The 20,111-nt window shown below is 40.6% G+C and overlaps 1 protein-coding gene across 5 annotated transcripts in view; it reads right to left on the bottom strand.

Moving 5' to 3' along the window:
* The window catches only part of PSME3IP1 (proteasome activator subunit 3 interacting protein 1), a 31,268-nt gene that overhangs the window by 5,397 nt on the left and 5,760 nt on the right, over positions 1 to 20,111 (bottom strand). For 4 of the 5 annotated variants that reach the window (XM_030299731.1, XM_030299734.1, XM_030299733.1 and 1 more), the window contains exons 2-6: positions 16,008 to 16,149; positions 15,375 to 15,473; positions 14,852 to 14,973; positions 10,004 to 10,137; positions 3,230 to 3,294 (exon numbers count right to left, since the gene is read on the bottom strand). In XM_030299731.1, coding sequence (XP_030155591.1) covers positions 3,230 to 3,294; positions 10,004 to 10,137; positions 14,852 to 14,973; positions 15,375 to 15,473; positions 16,008 to 16,134 — 547 coding nt within the window. In that variant the 5' untranslated portion in view covers positions 16,135 to 16,149. Of the gene's footprint in view, positions 1 to 3,229; positions 3,295 to 10,003; positions 10,138 to 14,851; positions 14,974 to 15,374; positions 15,474 to 16,007; positions 16,150 to 16,507; positions 16,569 to 20,111 lie in introns of those variants that run through there. The other variant, XM_030299730.1, reaches the window with a different exon arrangement.

Here is a 20,111-nt window from a genome sequence, read left to right as displayed (position 1 = left end):
CTGCCTTTGTTATTGAAATTGACAAGTTGATCCCAAAATTCATATGGAAATGCAAGGGACCTCAAATAGCCAAATGATCTTGAAAGAGAACAAACTTGGAGGACTCACACTTCCTAATTTCAGAACTTGCTACAAAGCTATAGTGATCAAGACTGTGTGGTAACGGCATAAGGATAGACATACAGATCAATGGAAGAGAAGAGAGAGCCCAGAAATAAACCCATACATGTTGGTCAACTGATTTTCAACGAAAGTGCCATGACAGTTCAGTCTGGAAAAAATAAGTCTCTTCAGCAAAGGGTGCTGGGCCTACTGGATACACACAATGAAAATGAATCCCTACTTCAAACCATATACAAAAATTAACTCAAAATGGATCAAAGACCAAAATGGAAGAGCTAAAGCCATAAAACTTAGAAGAAAACACAGGTGTAAGTTTTCATGGCTGTGGATTAGGCAATGGTTTCTTAGATACCACACCTAAAGCACAAGCAACCAAAGAAAAAATAGATAAGTCAGATGTCATCAAAACTAAAAATGTTTGTGCTCCAAAGGACTCTATCAAGAAAATGAAAATATAACTCACAGTAAGGGAGACAATATCTGTAAATCATCTATCTGACAAGTGTCTAGTAACCAGAATATATAAAAAACTCTTTAAACTCGACAGTAAAAAGACAAGTAACCTAATTTAAAAATAGGCTCAGGATTTGAGTAAATATTTCTCCAAAGAAGATATACAAATGACCAATAAGTACATGATGCCAACAGCACTAGTCATTAGAGAAATGAAGTATCACTTCCCACCCACAAAGATAAACAAAATAAAAAAGACAATAACAAGTGTTGACGAGGATATAAAGAAACTGGAGCCTTCACATACTGCTGGTAGAATGTAAAAATGGTGCAGTTGTTTCGGAAAACAATTTGGCAGTTCCTCAAAAAGTTAACCATATAAACACAGAGTTACCATATGACCTAGAAATTCCATTCCCAGGTATACACCCAAGAGAAGTGAAAATAGCTGGTCACACAAAAACTTGTACACAAATGTTCTTAGCAGCATCATTCAGAGTAGCCCAAAAGTGTGAACAATCCAAATGCCCATCAACTGATGACTGGACAGAAAGCAGCATGCCATACAACAGAATATTATTCAGCGTAAAAAGTCCCAATACGTGCTACCACATGGATGACCTTTGTAAACACGTGAAAAGACACTGGACACAGAAGGCCGCAGATGGAATGATTTCATTTATAGGAAATGTCCAGGAAAGGCAAGTCCACAGAGAGAAAAGTAGATGAGTGGTTGCCAGTGGCTAGAGAGAGGGAAGAACGGGGATAACTGTTAATGGGCATGGGGACTCTTTTTGGGGTGATGAAACATTTTGGAATTAAACAGTGGTGATGAATACACATTTCTGTGAACATATTAAAACAAAATCACTGAATTGTGCTTCTTTCAAAGAATGAATTTTATGGCACTGAGTTGTATCTCAATATTTTTTTTAAAAGCCATATAGGCCAGATACAATGTATGACTGATCCTTGCTTGGATCCTGATTTTTAACGTTTATTTATTTTTGAGACAGAGAGAGAGACAGAGCATGAACGGGGGAGGGGTAGAGAGAGAGGGAGACACAGAATCGGAAGCAGGCTCCAGGCTCTGGGCCATCAGCCCAGGGCCCGACGCGGGGCTCGAACTCACGGACCGCGAGATCGTGACCTGAGCCGAAGTCGGACGCTCAACCGACTGAGCCACCCAGGCGCCCCTGGATCCTGATTTTTAAAAAACCAATTGTCAATGGAGCCCCTGGGTGGCTCAGTTGGTTGAGCATCTGACTTCGGCTCAGGTCATGATCTCGCAGTTCGTGAGTTCAAGCCCCTGCTCTCTCTCTGGCTCAAAAATAAACATTAAAAAAAATAATTGAAAAACCAATTGTCAAGAAAAAAATTGTGAGAAAATTGGGGAAAATGAATACTAATATGCTATCTGATATTATTTAGAGATCACTGGAGGGTGGGTGATGGGCATTGAGGAGGGCACCTGTTGGGATGAGCACTGGGTGTTGTATGGAAACCAATTTGACAATAAATTTCATATTAAAAAAAAAAAAAAGATCACTGTGATGTCAAAAACAAAACAAAACAAAGAACCCTTATTTTGTAGTGATATGTACAGAAGAATTATGGATAAAACAATATAATGTCTGACATTTGCCTCAAAACACTATAGTTAAGGAGGTATAAATAAGACTGGATATGTGTTAAAAAAACTGATGAAGCTACATGATGGGGTTCCTTATTATCTCAATGTTTGAATATGTTTTAAGTTATCTCAATAAACATTTTTTTAATTTTAAAAGCATATATTTGTAATTGCTTATACAGACACAGAATAGCTCCGGATATACACATAAGAAATGTATAATACTGTTTCTCTCTGGGAAGCAGAATTGGATGGAAGAGGATATATACGTAGAAAGAAGACTCTTCACTCAATGTCCTTCTTAAAAGTAATTCTAGAGCAAAAAGTTATCAGCAACAGCGCACCATTACTGGTGCTCAGCAGATATACATTTTTAAATAGCCATTATATTTTGAGGGAGAAATCAATGTAAGCCCTGTTTTATAGATGACCCACTGAGTTTAGCGCAGAATCTCAGTCCCCCAGGGAGTCAGGGGTAGAACTAAAAACGCTCTTGGATTTCTTATCCCCGATCCAGCCCTCAGGAACACTCACCTTCACTTACAACTCTGTGCCACTTAATACAGTGCCAGATTTGATTGCATAAAAGTAACCACCAAAGAAAGTATGCTTCTGGAGACTGTATTAAGCTTCCAGGCTCAATCCGATCCAACCATCAGCAAGAGCCAGGCATTCTACCTCTCACTGGTAGCCAGCCAGGTGAAATCAAGAAACTTGACATTTGGGGGACACAGAGAAAAACCCTTTGTGAGCAGACAGGGCTTTGGCTTTGTAAGCACTTCTGGGAAAGCACAATTGTCATTTATCAGTTCCACTGGTTTCTAACATATTGCTTGGCAGGGCAGTTGACATATACTCTTGGGTATAAATCCTGCCTGGTAGAAAACAGTTTGGTAAACTAAATTTAGATCAGCTTGCTCAGAGACCCATGCATTCCTTCACAGCTGTGCTGCGGTCCAGCCCTGTACTATGGTTCATGTGTATTACAAGTAAACAGTGAAATGAAAGCTGCCACCCTACCTTGACTCTTGTCATCTGGGTCAGTGTCCGACTTCAGTCTTTTCACGCTGTTCCCGCTCTCTGAGCTGTAACAAAAAACATGGTAATTTGAGCTATGTCCAATTGTGGGGATTAAAACTTTGGGACCCAGGAATTCCAATAACCATTATATGGGCCTTAGGTAGCCTCAAAGAACTGGGATGATCTGAAATGAAAAGTCTTCACTTCAGGTTCCTAATCTCCTTCCAGTTACATTACTGTTATAAGGACAACATAAACCCCTGGCCAATTCAAGGGGTGAAGCATTAGACCTTCAGGCATCACCTAAACTTCAGATTCTTTGTTGTCCTTATCATTCATCTTGGTTAGAACCACAGATGGATTTGAAGAATATCTGGACAATTTCATACGTGATGAAAATTTATTTAAGTTCTTAAAGATTAAAGGAAATCTCTTTAGTGACATGTTAGTGATTCTGAAAGTCACTCAAAAGACCTTCACTGAAAGACGGTCTAGAGAACGTACTTCCCTTGCTGTGTAGCTTAGTGCAATACCCCAAGCTCCACCATTACTGCTAATATTTAGGGCAGTCAAAAAAAAAAAAAAAAAAAAAAAAAAGAATGCACTTCAACAAGGAAAGAAATGATCCCAGAAAGAAGGCTTTAATCACAGAAGGAAGGGATAGTGAACAAAGGAACTGGCAAACACAATCTAATTTGTGGTGTTCAACACGACCATACTCAAGTCCTGGACAGTAGTAGCATGTAAGGAAGAGGTGATTAGAGTGCAAAGTTCTAAGGTCAATGTATAATTTTGTAGGAAAGGAAGACAGTTATTTAACTTTAGGTTGTGCTAAGTACTCCTAGTAAGTTGCAAGGTTAGCCACCAAAAGAACAGAAACACCGCATGAATCCAAACCAGTAGAAAGAAAACGAATAAACAAAAGTTTTTAAAATCATAATTAATTTTTTAAAAATACAAGGAAAAATATCTTTTAAGTAAAAAGACAAGCAACATTAAGACAGCAGAAACTGTGTCAAAAATCCCAACAAATCCAAGCCTACCTGTAAAAACAGATGAACATACTCCATTTAAAATCAGATATTTATGAGACAATCCAAAAGATTTAACAAAAGTAAACAAAAACAAACAAGACCCAGAAAGATTGAAAGCAAAGAGTAGCAAGAGTCACTAAGGCCAAACCCAAAGAAGGCTGAGCTACCCGGCACAGTATTAGGAAAACAGACTTTAAGACCAAAAACATTACAAGAGGTAAAGTTTATAATGAAACAAAGTTTAATTCATTATGAACAAATAACAATTCTGCACCTGTATGCTTCTAATTAAAGAGTTTAAAATAGATATTCAACAGAACTCTGAAGAAAAATCAAGAAATCATCATTATAGTGGGAGATTTCAAAATACTGAAGTACTGACAGAGCAAGCAGACAAATATGTAAAGACACAGAAGATATAAACAATACAATTAACCTGCTTATTTGGTGGTACCTACATAGAACCCAGAAATTTGCAAAAAATAAACAAACAAACAGATTCTCCTCAAGCTCACTCAGAACATTTGTAAAAATTAACCTTAGGAGTAGGTCACAAAGCAAGTCTAAAGGAATTTCAAAAGAATTAGCACACATAAACCACGATGCAATTAAGAGAGATATCAGCAACAAAAGATAAATATTGTATGTCATAGATTCTAAGATACCACTGATAAGGTGTTAAAATGTGGGGGTAGGGGGAGAGCTTCACCTTAGTCCTGTGAAATACAGTTGAGTTACCTGAATATGTCTGGAAACTTTAAAAAATGTTTCTAATTCAGAAGTTAAAGAAGAAATCATAATGGATATTTAAAAATAGTTGGAAATACAAAATCGTATACAGTGAAAGCTGAGGAAGAATTACACTTTCAGGTGCCTATAACTAAAAAGAAAAGCTGAAAATTAATTAGCTAGGTATCTGACACTCATTTATGACAGAAATTATAAAAGAATAAACTTGAAGTAAAGAATACCCCAGAGAAAGAAGGTAGGAGAAATTAAGAAACCAGCCAAAATAAGAATAAAAATACAAGCCATCAATACATGGGATGAAAAAGGACACAATTACAGATACCACAGCAATCAGAAAAACAAAAAAACACTGGGGCACTTGCGTGACTCAGTCCGTTGAGCATCTGACTCTTGATTTTGGCTCAGGTCATGATCTCACAGTTGTGAGATCGAGTCCCGCACTGGGCTCTGTGTCGAGCGTGGCACCGGCTTGGCCTTCTGCTTCTCCCTCTCCCCCTCTCCCCTACTTGTGTGCGGTCTCAAAAAAAATAAATAAATAACCCCGAATTGGGCCCTGTGCTGACAGAGTGTGGAGCCTGCTTAGGATTCTCTCTCTGCCCCTCCCCTGCTCGTGTGCTCTCTTTCTCAAAATAAACAAACATTTTAAAATATAAATGAAAAAAATAAATGAATAGGGGCACCTCAGTGGCTCAACTGGTTAAGCATCAGACTTTGGCTTAGGACATGATCTCATAGTTGGAGGGTTTGAGCCCCTTATCGGGCTCTCTGCTCTCAGCATAGGAGACCGCTTTGGATCCTCTGTCCCCGCCCCTCCCCACTTGTGAGCTCACACGCACATGCTCTCTCTCTCTCAAAAACATTTAAAAAATAAAAATAAATAAAAATTTAAAGTTACTAAGAGTTATTAAAGAGTTATTGTTAAGGTTAATAAGAGCTGAGTGACCAGATATAAATACTCCAAAATTGGCTGCACTTTTACAAACCAGCAACAAAAAAATTATAAAACGCCTAAGAATAATCTAATAAAATATATGCACAACCGTTAGCTTTTGAAAGATAACTTTAAGACTTTATTGAAGAACATTAAAGGAAACAAATAAATGTATATATACCATGTGTAGAAAGACTCATATCCATAAAAATCTGTTTCCTCCATAAATTTATCAAACCATTTAATAGATTCCAATAAACTTGAAGAACTTAATCGAAAATTTAAATCTAGGTGTGCCTAGATCTAGGTGTGGCTCAGTCGGTTAAACAGCTGACTCTTCGGCTCAGGTGATGACCTCATGGGTTCAAGAGTTTGAGCCCTGCATCAAGCACCATTATACGACAGTGAAAATGAATGAATTACTCTGAGCTGACAGCACGGAGCCTGGCTTGAGATTCTGTCTCCCTTTCACTCTGCCCCTTCCCCGCTTGCTCACACACTCTCTCTTTCTCTCAAAATAAATAAAAATAAACTTAGACTAAAAAAATAAAATTTAAATCTAACTAAAATTTATATGGAAGAACAAAGTGGCCAACAATAGACAAAATACCCCTGAGAAAAGTATAAGGGGGCTAGCCTTACCAGATATCAAAATTATTTATAAAGCTACAATAAGTACACAGAGTGGTAGTGGTCCTATAGATCCGAGGAACAGAAAAAAGAAAAAAAAAAAGAAAAAAAAAAAAAAAGAGAGAGAGAGAGAAAACTCCCAAACAAAGCCATATATGTTTGGAAACTTGTTATAAGACAGAGTAACACTGAAGATCAATGGGGAAAGGCAGTAGTGTTTGTTGCTAGAAAATTAGCTACTCACTTGAAGAATAAAATTGAAAAGGGATCCCTAGCTCATACCTTCAAAAAAAAAAAAAACCAAACAAACTGATTTCAGGGGCACCTGGGTGGCTCAGTCAGTTAAGCATCCAACTCTTGGTTTCGGTTCAGGTCCTGATCTCATGTTTGGGGAGTTTGAGTTCCTTGCTGGGCTCTGTGCTGCCGGTGTGGAACCTGCTTGGGATTCATTTTCTCTCTCTCTCTGCCCCTCCTTTGCTTGCTTTCTCTCTCTCTCTGTGTAAAATAAATAAACTTAAAAAAAAAAAACTATCTTCAAAAGGTATAAACTTCCAGTTAAAAGTCATGGTGTTGTAATGTGTAGCAGGGTGACTATAGTTGATAACACTGCACTGTGTACATTTACAAGTTGCTAAGAGTAGGTCTTAGAAGTTTTCATCACAAGTAAAATAAAATGTGTAAACATGTATGGTGATGGATATTAATTAGTCTTACTGTGATAATTTCACAATATATACATATATCAAATCATAATGCTGCATACCTGAAATTAATATAATATTATGTGTCTGACTGCCTTAGAATTTAAAAACCAACCACCTTAAAATTAATTAATGAAAGTAAAAAGAAAAGCTGTAAACTGGGGGTTAGGGGGGTAGGGAAATGTCAGGACTATATTTAAAAACAAACAAAACACACCTGCAAATCATTAAGATAAATACAAATAACCCAGTAGAAAAATGGCAAAATATTTGAACGTACCTACCACAGAAGAGGACACCTGAATGGCAAATCAACATATGAAATACGTCAACTATATGTGAACTGGAAATGCAAATTAAGACAGCAAGGAAACACTATTTCACAAAATCACTACATCACTGATCTGTGCTGTCCGGTAGGGCAGCAGTTAGCCACTTGTGGCTATTTAACACTTGAAATGTGACTAGTGTGACTAAGGAACTGGACTGAAAATTTTAGGTTTTTTTTTTTTTTAATGTTTATTTTTGAGAGAGACAGAACATGAGCAAGGAAGGGGCAGAGAGAGGGGGAGACACAGAATCCGAAGCAGGCTCCAGGCTCTGAGCTGTCAGCACAGAGCCCGATGCGGGGCTCGAACCCGTGAACTGTGAGATCATGACCTGAACTGAAGTCAGACCCTCAATCAACTGAGCCACCCAGGCACCCTGAAAATTTTAGTTTCAATTAATTCAGATTTTGATAGTCACAGGTGGCCAAGTGGCTACCACACTGACCGGCACAGCTCTGGAGAAACATATGCACATACATAATAGAGCACATCCTGGACCTATCAGCACCATTTATTATAGTTCAAGCATGCATCCACAAGAGAATGGACACATTTTAGTATCTCATAAAGCACTATGATATGACAGTGAAAATGAATAAATTACAGCTATATATACATGAACACACACAAAACTGTTTCAATCACAGAAACAATTGGAGTGAAAAACCAAATTTACAGAAGATCACATACAGAATGAAACTGTTTTTATAAAGTTCAAATACAAGCAAGCTATTACACTGTTTATGAATACATATATAGGTAGTCAAAACAAAAACAAACACAAACAACCCCCTCCCCCACACACGCAGAAACTACTAAAAGTAAAGAAAGGCAAAAACATGATAAACCAGACTTGGGAACGTGGTGTGAGAGCAGCAAGGCAGAAAAGCAATGGAGAGGGAGCACAGAGGTGGACTCAATTTTGTTGATTATGTTCCAGGCACACACCAGGCACCAGACTTTCACAAGCATCAGAATCACCTGCGGAACTTTGAAAATCAGACTCCCAGACCTCACTTCAAACTTAATGAACCAGAATTAATGAAAGGCCTAGAAGCCACATTAACAAACTCCCAGGTGATTCTAATAAACCCAGGGCTGGGTAGATTAGGAACTCCTGCCCCAGGAGACTAATTTATCATCTTGCCACAAAAAAACAATAATAATCGATGATCTAATAAAAGGTGATCTAAGGACTAAGGAAAAGAGATGGTTGTAACACCCATTCTGCCAGCAGCAAGACGCTGCTGAGAGGTATCTAACTGCCCACCTAGAGAGCCCTTTCTTGGTGAAGTCCAGTAAAACGGACCCAGGGCCAAATCCTGAAAGACACTGGGCAAGGCACGAAAGCTTATGTGAAAACTGGAAAGGAATAATTCATGGCTCAGGTAATTGGCCCTTTTCAGGTTACTGCTACTCCTCCCCTCCACCACTAAACCATGACGACATTTTTAGACGTAAGCCATGTCCTAGGAACATCTGCAGCGGATAGATGGTGCACCAAACCACAAGAGTGCATCAATGCGCTCCCTTAAAAACATGTGGCTGGTTGCCTTACTGATTTTCCTAACAGACTGCATTTGAACTTCACATTATTTCGCCCATGGTATGGCTGGTCAAACTGAAATGACCGGATTTAATCACTGGTGCCATTTCAAGATTTAGAAAGGGAGGAGCAAACGTAAGACAGAACTTATCAAAACCTCCAGGCAGTGCTGCCACCCCACATCAGAACCCCAGCCAGGTCTATAATGCGGTCACAGCTTCCAGGGTCTCAAAGGCCACGGTGCCTTTGCAGCAGCTACTCCCGCTGCCCGAAATTTCTCTTCTCCCTTGTCCGCCAAAGCCCTACTTGTTCTATATAATCAACATCTCCCTCTAATGCTTTTCCTACCTTCCCCAACCTGAGCTCACATGCCCTCTCCAGTGAGTTATGTGTTTCCTCCTCCCTGCTCTCATTACACCCTACCCAAATCTTTTCACAGAACTCGCTCCCTCATTTGCCTAGAAATAGAGGCCCAAATATTGAACTCTATACCTCTGTTACTCTGTAACCTTGGACAAATGTTCTCAACCCATCAAACTTGTACTTCATAGACTTGTGTAAAGAGATCATTCCTGGAAAGCACTTAACACAATGCCTGGCACATGACAGGTGCCCAATGAAGAGTTGGGCTAGCGTTGGGCTAGTTGGGCTAGCTAGCGTTCTGTTGAATGAACAGTCCGAGAGACAAGGGTCAAAGGCTACAGAAGACACCAAATCTGGAGGAGGAGAGAGAGGTAAGGCTACTAAAGAAACATCACCAAGACTTCCGCTTAAGTATTTGCTCAGGCTACCATTACCAGTGGCATTTCAGAGTACACAGAGGGACATTTCAGTTGTGTGAGTGCTGGCTGACCTCTTATGTTTCACAGCTCCTGCCAACAGCTTCGCCTGGGAGAACTTGTTCTTGGTTTCTATGGATTTCACAGCCACTTTCTTCTCCACCTCCTTCTTGTTTTCTGGAGAAAGTCCAACTTTGTTGAGATTACTGTGTTGTAGGTTAAGGGTCAAACTAAGCAAAAATAAGAGTAATGGCAGGACAGTGGTAAATCAAGAGAAGCCAGACTCGCATAATCCACTAGGACTTCAGCTCTGCCATGTAATGTTTGGCCTACTTATATTCAAAATAATGTCCTCTCCTCTTTATTCTGCCAGGAATATCCAGCTGATTTAAAGAGAGATGAAGGTGACCACAGAGGGAGAAGACCCAATTTAATATACAGAAGCAAACTTTTTCCCTCTGACTCTCAGTGAAAATCTGAGTTACAGTCTGAAAACCTCCCTAAAGATATGGCCAACATCATGCTTGCTGGCAAAAACAAAAATCTTAATATAAATGCAACAGAAAAAAAACGTGGCTTCCCCCCCAAATTTTTAAATATTTGCTTTCTTCCCCCAAGGGTAAAATCAAATCTTGCAGAATGTCCTACCACCAATGGCATTCAATCTTGGACACCACAGAGACTAACTCCTACTCTGCTGGTGCAAGACAACATCAGAATCACCTTAAGCCTCGTTAAAATACAAGAGTCCCTCCCCTGTCCCAAACCTACTGAATAAGGACCTCCAGAGGCCCAGGAAACTGTCTTAAATACTCTCTTCAAGGTGATTTTACCCAGTGCACATGCAACACAAGAACCAAAATGTCTTTAAAAGCACAACCAGTTCACTTGTAACATCACTTCTTGCAGGCTTGACCTCAATCTCTGGCTGTCAAGCTTTGGCACTTTCTTTTGTTCTCTCCGCCAGCCCCTCCCAGTCCTTCCCTTTCACACTCTCACAAACCATTAGCAATAGATTTGGACTTGGTGCAATTCTTTATTTAAGAGCCAGCGATGCCTTAACGGAACAATAGTGACACCTAGCGACCAAAACATCTAAGAAGCAGGTAATATCAGCCCAAAGCAGAGGGGGTATAATGTATATGGCCTTTGAATCCTGGAGAAAACTGGGTATCAGAAATAAGGAAATTCTAATTCTGATCACTCTTCAGGCACTCACTTTCTTACAAGCACCAGTTACCTTAAATATTTGCAGTGTTCAATGGAGATTACACAAAACACTCTTACTATTCTGAGTTTCATCAATTTAAGGGTTTCAAAGTCAACATGGAAACTGATTGTATGTTAATATTATGTGTTTGGCCTTTTAGAATAAAAAAGAATCAGATTTCATCTTTCTAGTACCAAATGCCAAAAACCACCAGCATGATGATTTTTACCTGCAACTCCTTCATTAAGGGATAAATTCTTTTGAGAGACAGAGAGAGAAAGAGAGAGAGAGAGAGAGACAGTGTGTGAGTGGGACAGGCAAAGAGGGAGAGACAGAATTTGAAGCAGGCTCCAGGCTCTAAGCTGTCAGCACAGAGTCCGACGTGGGGCTCGAACGCACGGACCGTGAGATCGTGACCTGGCTGAAGTCGGATGCTCCACTGACTGAGCCACCCAGGCACCAAGGGATAAACTCTTAAGAGAAAACTCTTAATATTGAAAAATAAAAATGGGAAAACTTAACAAAACACACATATTTATAATACTAGGACACAGACAAAAAAACTTCACTTTTTATTCCTTTAAAGTGAAGAAAAACTGGGGCGCCTGGGTAGCTCAGTCGGTTTGAGTGTCCAACTCTTGATTTCGGTTCAGGTCATGATCTCACTCATGATCAAGGGACTGAGCCCCACATGGGCCTCCAAGCTGAGCGTGGAACCTGCTTGGGATTCTCTCTCTCCCCCTCAGTCCCTCTCCCCAGCTCATGCTCTTTGTCTCTAAAATAAAAAAATTTTAAAAATCAATAGGTGAAAAAAAACGCTGCAACCTTTTTTTGGGGGGGTGGGGTAGAGAATAATATTACTTTTGATCCAGAGCCAAAGCATAAGCCATTTTTCCCCTTAAGTTCCTCTCTCCCTAAAACGCTCTATAGACACAAGCACACCTCAAAAATCTCAAGGAATTCATTAGATGAGGCATTTTTTTTAATTACATGCTTTTTAACACATATAATATCGCTAAATACTGGTTTAATCTGAAGAAAACAAAAGTTCTATTGTTTATGGCACAAACCACAGTTTATCGTCTTTACAAGTATCACATTATAAAATGTCTCCTATTATAACAATCAAGCAAAGTCAAGAATCTGCTCCTGACTCAGAGCTTCAATAAACAAATGTCTAATCCTTCAGTTCCCATCTCAACAGGTCTCTGGCTGCATGTATGCCAGGGATCCGTGCATTACAGATCAGTGGGTTGGAAGGCTTGCTTTTCTACGGTTTTTCTAGACAGTTGGAACTTACCAGGTGTCCAACAAAAGCCACTACCCGTGGGGCCTCTCCAGTGTTGTCCTGTAATGTTAGCAGGGCAAGAAAGTTTCTTTTTGCCTTACTGCTGCCCTGTTCATTCTTCCCTTTGAACTGAAAACTGGAAGGCTTTGCACACTCATGCCAAACCAACACCACGCTCCAGAATGTTGCCTTGGGAGATGTTCTATGTCTTATTTGCTAGCCTGCCAAATTAAGCACATAAAACAAGACATAATTCTAATGATCACTGTAACTGATGTATTTCCTTAGAGGAAAAAAGGCTGGTGCGTGACACAATGCAGTATGTACCACATCTGCCCATCTCTACAAACATGCACAGTATTCTTCTGGAGTCGCCAGGGAAGGCAGTGGAGGAGGGGAGCGCCAGAAGGGCCAGCTTCAATCCTACAGTTGGGATTGAGGTGTGACTCTCCATCATCTCCGATCTTTTTTTTTTTTTTTTTTCAACGTTTATTTATTTTTGGGACAGAAAGAGACAGAGCATGAACGGGGGAGGGGCAGAGAGAGAGGGAGACACAGAATCGGAAACAGGCTCCAGGCTCTGAGCCATCAGCCCAGAGCCCGACGCGGGGCTCGAACTCACGGACCGCGAGATCGTGACCTGGCTGAAGTCGGACGCCTAACCGACTGCGCCACCCAGGCGCCCCTCATCTCCGATCTTAAATGTTACACCAGAATCCCACTAGGAAAACTGGGACTGGAAGCCAGGGCTCTCACCACCAGTTCACAGTGGGTTTCACGGCACCAAGCTGCCACCTTATCTCAATTGTTGTCAGTCACCTTGATTTCAGCCAAATCCCTGGGAACCAGTCCACATTTGCTCCTACACAGCTCTTTAACGGAACCTACTGCACATTCCCTGCAAAAAAAAACAACTAGCACATACACACAGCCGTATCACTAACTTTAGAGGTAAAGCCTGCTCAATCACACCAGTGGGGTTATTCAATGTATAAGCTTGAAATATTCAAATAAGTCTTCTCATAGAAAAAAAGCTAGGGTGGCTCTCCTGTGAGTCATTCATTAATTTGTTCACACATACACTGAGAACCTACATGCCAGGAACCAGGGAAATCAGTGGTGACCAAATCTTTATTCTTATGGATCTTTATATTCCAGCAGTAAGAGAGGCACAGAAACTAAGAAGCAAATTAAATTAAGATTTTCTTAATTTTCTTACGAGAATTACTGTTAAAAAGTGACATCATACACACTGATGTGCTTTGGTGAAATTTTAGAGGGGGTGTGGAGGGAAGAGGGTCTCTATGAGGGAGACGAGAGCTGAGACCCAAGTGCCATGAAATGCCAGCCCTGTAAAATCTGAAGACAGAACATTCCAGGCTGAAAAACAACAAACACAAAGGCCTTGAAATGGAATCACAAAGCTCAGCCTGAGAGGAACATAAAGGAGGCCAGCAGGCTGGAGTGTAGTGAACACGAGGAAGCAGTTCAAGATGCAACAGGAAGATGCGTTGGCCTAAATCATGCAGGGCCTGGTAAGAACGCAGACTTTTAAGCCTAAAGGCCACAGGAAGCCACTAGTGTTTCAAATAGGACCGTGACAGGATTTCATGTATGTTTTTAAATGTTCTTTTTGACCAAAGTGAGAATGGATTGTTGCAGATGAGAGCAGAAGCAGAGACTAATTTGGTGGTCACAGTGGTCCTGAGAAGCACAGAGAGTCGAACTTCACAGAGGTGGAGTCCATTTTGGAAACAGTTTTTGGGCCAGGCCCGTGTGGGCACGGAAGCACCGTTACGGAGATCTGAAAGAGCAGAAAAAGAAGAGATCGGGGGGCGAGGGCAGTGTGAGGAGTGGAGAGTAGGGGTGGTGAGGCACAGAACTGAGAATTCTGACTCAGCCAAGTTACACGTGGGATGCCTATTGACACATGCAGGGATGACAAAAAGGCAACACTGAGCCAAAGCGAGGTCATCTTTGTTGTCTTCTCGGTTTTCCCCTCTGTGGAAACAGAACAGGCTACACCTCTAGGGAAGATCTTAAGGAGGACACAGGAGAGTCGCTAAACATTTCCTTCTGAAACTCAGAAGCCAATTTCTCCCCTGGATGAGTTTACTGCAGCGCCCATCTGTTTCAGAGTCTAATCCCACAAGGCAAAAATACCCTGGTACTGACTATTAGGATTTAGGCCTTTAGTTAATCCTAAAGGATCTGGACTTTTGATTGCAACAGACTCTTGCATGCGACCTAACTCCATAAATCACTGCCAGTTATTCAGTCACAGGAATGTCAGTGTTGAAAGGGAACTCAGAGGTCACGAGGTAAAAAACCTTATTCTCATTCTATTTGTGAAGAAACTTAAGTCCACAGACGTTGACGAGGAAACGGACACCATACAGATTTGTCTCAAGGTACAAAGGATATTCTGTATTCCTTCAGTTCTTTCAGTTCTTCTTCTCTTCGTTGCTTTTCTAGTAGTTCCTGCTGCCGGGAAACCTCGTCGAGGAAGTTAGTCTCATCTTCGTCTAAGCCTCTTACCATGTTTTCTGAGGAAATAATTGAACAAGGAACACTTAGCAGGCTAAAGGGAAAACAGAGTCAAATAAGATTTTTCCTTCTCCTTATTTTTAATAAGCAGCAGATCCTTTAGAGGATTAGAAGAAAGAATTTGTAAACACCTCGGCTTCTGGAGAGGGAACACAGCATAAAATCAAGGCATTTCTTCCATTACTAGACATTAGCACAGAATTAAAATGGGTATCTTGAGCTCAAAACAAAAATGTTCAATGTGGTCTGGAAGGCAGCAAGCTATCTCTTTTCCACCAAATGAACATCTAGAGACTAGATAATCAAGACAGTTCCGTGGCTAGTTAGACAAAGTGTTGCATGAGGCAAAAGTGCACCAAAAAGGCTGTGCGGAGTGTGCTGGACTGTTTCTGAAGCTTACTGAATTTGAACTGCTCCTCATACTCCTGCTGCTTCCTGTCTTTCTGTTCCTGTAGCCTTTCATACAGAGACCGAGGGTCATAAACCTCCTCTGGACATTCTGAAAGAAAGGGGGAGGGAAAGAAAGAGAGGGGGGAGAAAAGGTACATACTTTAGAATTGTTCACATTATTTTGGAATCACAAAGGATTTCAAAGATAAAGTCAAGTCTCTGCATGATCTGAGGGCAAGGATAACACAAAAATAGCACAAAGTCCACAGCTTCCCTCTGGACCTGAGAGAGGGGCCGGCAGTTCTCAAAGGCAACCACCAACGGCAAGAGGATCCACGGCCGAGACAGTTAACTGGAAGAGGGGCCAGCCCAACCCCCACAGAGCGGCAGCATTCTCAGTCGTTCAGATCCTGCATCCCCCTGTAAAGATGGAACAGACTTGCAGAATCTTCTACAAGGCAGGATGGTGGCATGGACAATGCATACTGTACTTCTGCTCCGCCACGGGGGCCTTGCATTGGCTCCTGCCCCACTCTGAGTCTCAATCCCCCTACTCTAAAGTGAGGACATTAGTGCCTCCTCTGAGGGCTGCTGTGAAGATTAGAGATCATTATGCTGAATACCGAACTGTAAGCCCACGTACCTTCTGGATCTTCCGGTTTTCGAACTTTCTCCCATTCTTCTTGCCTCCTTTTGCGCCGTTCATCTAGTTCTGCCTCGGACACAAACCTCTTTTTGATAACAAGATTACCATCATCCCCTCCATCCATAATGGAACAACTGGTCTACAAAAAACATATGAAACATTTCAAGTGAGAACCGCAATTTAAATTCTATGGTGAAACAAGGAGATTTAGCTCTGTCTCACCTAGCAACAGATTATAGATCACTGATGGAAGCACATGATTACATTTTTCCTACTGTATCAGGCAGTTTTATTCACATTTATGTTATCTACGAAGTCAGCGAGAGGACCTGGACTAATTCTTATTACCTGCTGTAATTACACGGAAGTCTTACACTGCAGATATTTCTTGGTCCCTCTAATCTAAACCAATTGGCTTCCTGGGCACCCTAACTTTTTCCCCAGTTTTCAACCTCTTTTATTTCGGTGACATCTGACATTGTTCCTTCTTGAAATACCTGTTTCAGGGACATTCCACTACCTCCATTTGCGTTATTGTTTCCAAGTAGGTTCAGAATGGAGAAACTCAGGTATTCAAGGAGCCCTGGAAACAAAGTCTAGTTTGTACAACAGGGAAGGGATGTGCCTAGAGGCACACAAGCCCCAAATGGAGAAAGCGAGACGAGAACCCAGATCTCCTAACTTCAGGTTTAATGTGCTGTGCGCCACACTGAGTGGGGTTCAGGTCTTTCCTGACCTTCCTTCCTGTAAGCTACAGATATATGCCCCTAAAGAGTCTATCTTCAATCCTTCCCTTTTCTCACTCCCACAATGACCTCGCCCACTTTATAAATATCTTGATGTACAAGATTCCCAAATCCCAAATCCATATACCTCTTCCTGAGCCTCTCTTCGGAAGGAAGGGACAAAGAAATATAGAGGAGTGTGCATTACTCCTTTTAAGCCTTTCTGCTTTTCTTTGCTAGTTTCTTTCTTTCTTTCTGAAGAACCGTGGAATTAACTCTCTACTCAGACATGTTGTATTATTCACAGAATTACACCCTAACAAGGAAGCAGATATTCTGCACTACTAAGACATCAACTCAATGTCCATTCCAAGATGATCCCGAATAACAAATATAAGTCTCTACTGATAGCACAAACATAAAGAAGCTGCCATTTATTGAACTCTTACATGCACCAAATACATTTTTATGTATATTATCTCATTTATGCTTCCATTGACCCTATGAGAAATACTCTCTCCTCACAGATGAAGAAATGGAAGCCCAGGGAAGTTAGGTCACTCGTCCAAGGCGATAAAAGGTGGTGAATGGTAGAGCTGGTTTGACATCAAAAATTCATACTCTTACCCACTTCACCATCCCCTTCCCCAGAAACCTGGGATCCTGGTTAAAAAGAAGGACATGTCAATTTCAGCGTTCTTCCTGTACCAAATTCCAGGCTGAAACTGTTCATGTAAATATTTTAATAAAGACGAAAATGGAAGGTAAGAAAACAAATCCAAACATTCTTAACAAGAGACCAGTTTCAGCCTAAATCCTACTGTAGCTGAATTTTAGTTCAATATAACAACCATGAGAGAGAATTTTGAAATTTACTAGAAAGAAAACCAAATCAATTGGCAGAAGCTACTGTTCCCACCTAAAACCCACAACCTGCACACTTGTGATTTACCCTCAATGTCTCCAGCCAAAGGACTGTTACAGAAACAGAATTATTCAGTCTCTGTTGACCATGCCAAAAATTCCTCAAGTTCTGCAGAATAACCTCTTAGGAAACATGAGCTGACATATTCTTAAATGTCTTAAATTAGGACTCTAATGAATGGGAGAGATACACTGGATTCTCGATGTCCCCCCTTTCTTATTTCCTGGTAAATAATTCAGAGTGGCTCGGGTCCTTATGTCACACCTAACAGGATTCTCCATCCAACATACAAATCCACCATACATACCCAGGAGATTTTCATCCAACCCACACTCTAAAACTTCAACAGGGACCAATGCACTCATTCCCAGGCAGCTGACTCCCTCTCTGAGTAGATTTGACTGGTAGGATAGTTCTTCCTTAAACCAAACTGCAATCTGTCTCCCTATAAATTCCACACTCAGGTTTAATCCACTGGGACTACAGAAAAGGAGCCAAATCCTTTTTACAACATGACAACGCTTCCACTGTTTGAGGACAACTCCCACGGTCCTCCTAATCTGTCACTTTTCTGGACCAAACATCCCTAGTTCTTTTAATCTTATGAAGCAGAGAAAAATAATAGTTTCTCAAAGCAGTAAACTTATCAGATTGCATAGGATTTCAACCTGGGAAATAAATGTTAGGATGTGGCAATGCCCTGGCATTCCTACTGAATGCATCTCTCCACTCTCATTGTACGTTTAAAAAAAGGAAAGAAAGTAACATATTAATACTGAAAAAAAGTGTTCCAATAGGCAAAAACAAAACAAAACAAAACCTAGACTCGCAAATGGTTCCATCTAAATGAGAATTCAGTCTCTAAGATTTATTCTTATAAATCAAAATTAAGAAAGTAAAATCATTAATTTTCACAGCTTGTTGCATTTTTGGAAAAGGAGAACCTGTCTTCACTTTAACCAAGATCCCTGAACTCAAGGGACAAAGCCTTCAAGATACATGTGTTAAAAGATTTGAATTTGAAACAGAAACTAGAGAATCTTCCAACACTTCACTCTGGGGAAAAGACAAACCTATGGGATTCCAAGAAATCCTTATTCTCTTTCTCATCAATCTTTTTTCATTTAAGTGTTAGAATTCAACTTCTACCCAAAGGGTTGAGTCTGTGCCATTCACCATCTTTCACACCACAAGGACAAAACCAGGAATTGGAGATGGTTACCAAAACTCAAAGAAGATGAAGCAGCACGTTGAAAATGAAGCAGCACGTTGAAAAAGGGAAATTTAAAGACAATGGCTTCAGAATTTGACAGAGAAACTACCGCTCTCAATGGGATGGTTTCCTGAAAACAGAGTCAAAACGAATGAACACTTAAAAAAGCCTGCTCTTTAAAGCTAATATTATAGTCCTGATATTCCCTTGTCTCAAAATAAATTTGAAAAAGCTAGATGGCCACACCTAATTATAATGAATTTCTGAGCATTAAAGGGATACAACTAAAGCACAGATTGCTCTATCCTTTCTAGCCTTTCTACATCTTCCGCGTGTCCTCATTCCCTGGCACTTCAACCATCATTCCCTCCTTGCCTTCAACCTTGCCAGTGGCCCTCCTGGCTACTGGTCACCTTCCTATGTTAGGAGAGGTCAAAGATAGGGACAGAAAATGCTCATGAACAAGTGGCCATACTCCTGAGTATTCAGATAATGGTCAGGATATTCTCCAGAATATCCTGAAATACTCAGATTTTTTCAGGATTCAAAACTTCACTGTCAATACATACCGCCAAGAAGCAAGCTTAACTTCACACACCTTTCACCACAACTTGATCGAAGTTCCCCACTAGAAAACAAGTACCTTCTGTACCAGTCTCCTTACACAAGGCAGCGCAGGTAACGATAAAGACTTTACAGTCTGTCTGAAATCAAGAGACCTCAGTTCTGCCAGTTACAAGCTGTATGCCCTGGGCAAGTCACTTAAGTGCTCAGAGTCTTGGTTTCCCCATCCACAGGTTGCACTTACCAGTGGGGATTAAAATAGTCCTGCACAACAGAGAGTTTCTGTGAGGATAAACAAGGTAATTCGTGCAAAGCACTTAGCACACTGTTTGACACATGCCTAAAAAATGCTTTGAAAGGTCTGCCATTACTATAAAGCACTACGCTCAGCTCTGGACTGATTATAGGGGAGAAATACTGTCTGTACTCAAGGAGTGGGGGAGAAACAGATCAGTCATGTGAACAAAGGGATTACATCAAACAGAGAAATTAGGAAAAACTTACATGTATATATAATTTGGTAATTCTGTATTTTCCCTTTAGTTGGGTTCTCCATTTTACTGTTTTATTAGGTTAATTTAAATAAACTTGACATTGTGCTTCCACTAGTCCAGCACTATGCCAGATTCTATGAGGTGCATAGAAGAAATAAACTTTAAAAGAGTTAGTACCCT

This window comes from Lynx canadensis, chromosome E2 (genome assembly GCF_007474595.2).
Source record: "Lynx canadensis isolate LIC74 chromosome E2, mLynCan4.pri.v2, whole genome shotgun sequence".
Lineage (NCBI taxonomy): Eukaryota > Metazoa > Chordata > Mammalia > Carnivora > Felidae > Lynx > Lynx canadensis.
The sequence above is the reverse complement of the archived record's forward strand: the minus strand, read 5'-3'. Positions and strand labels throughout refer to the sequence as shown.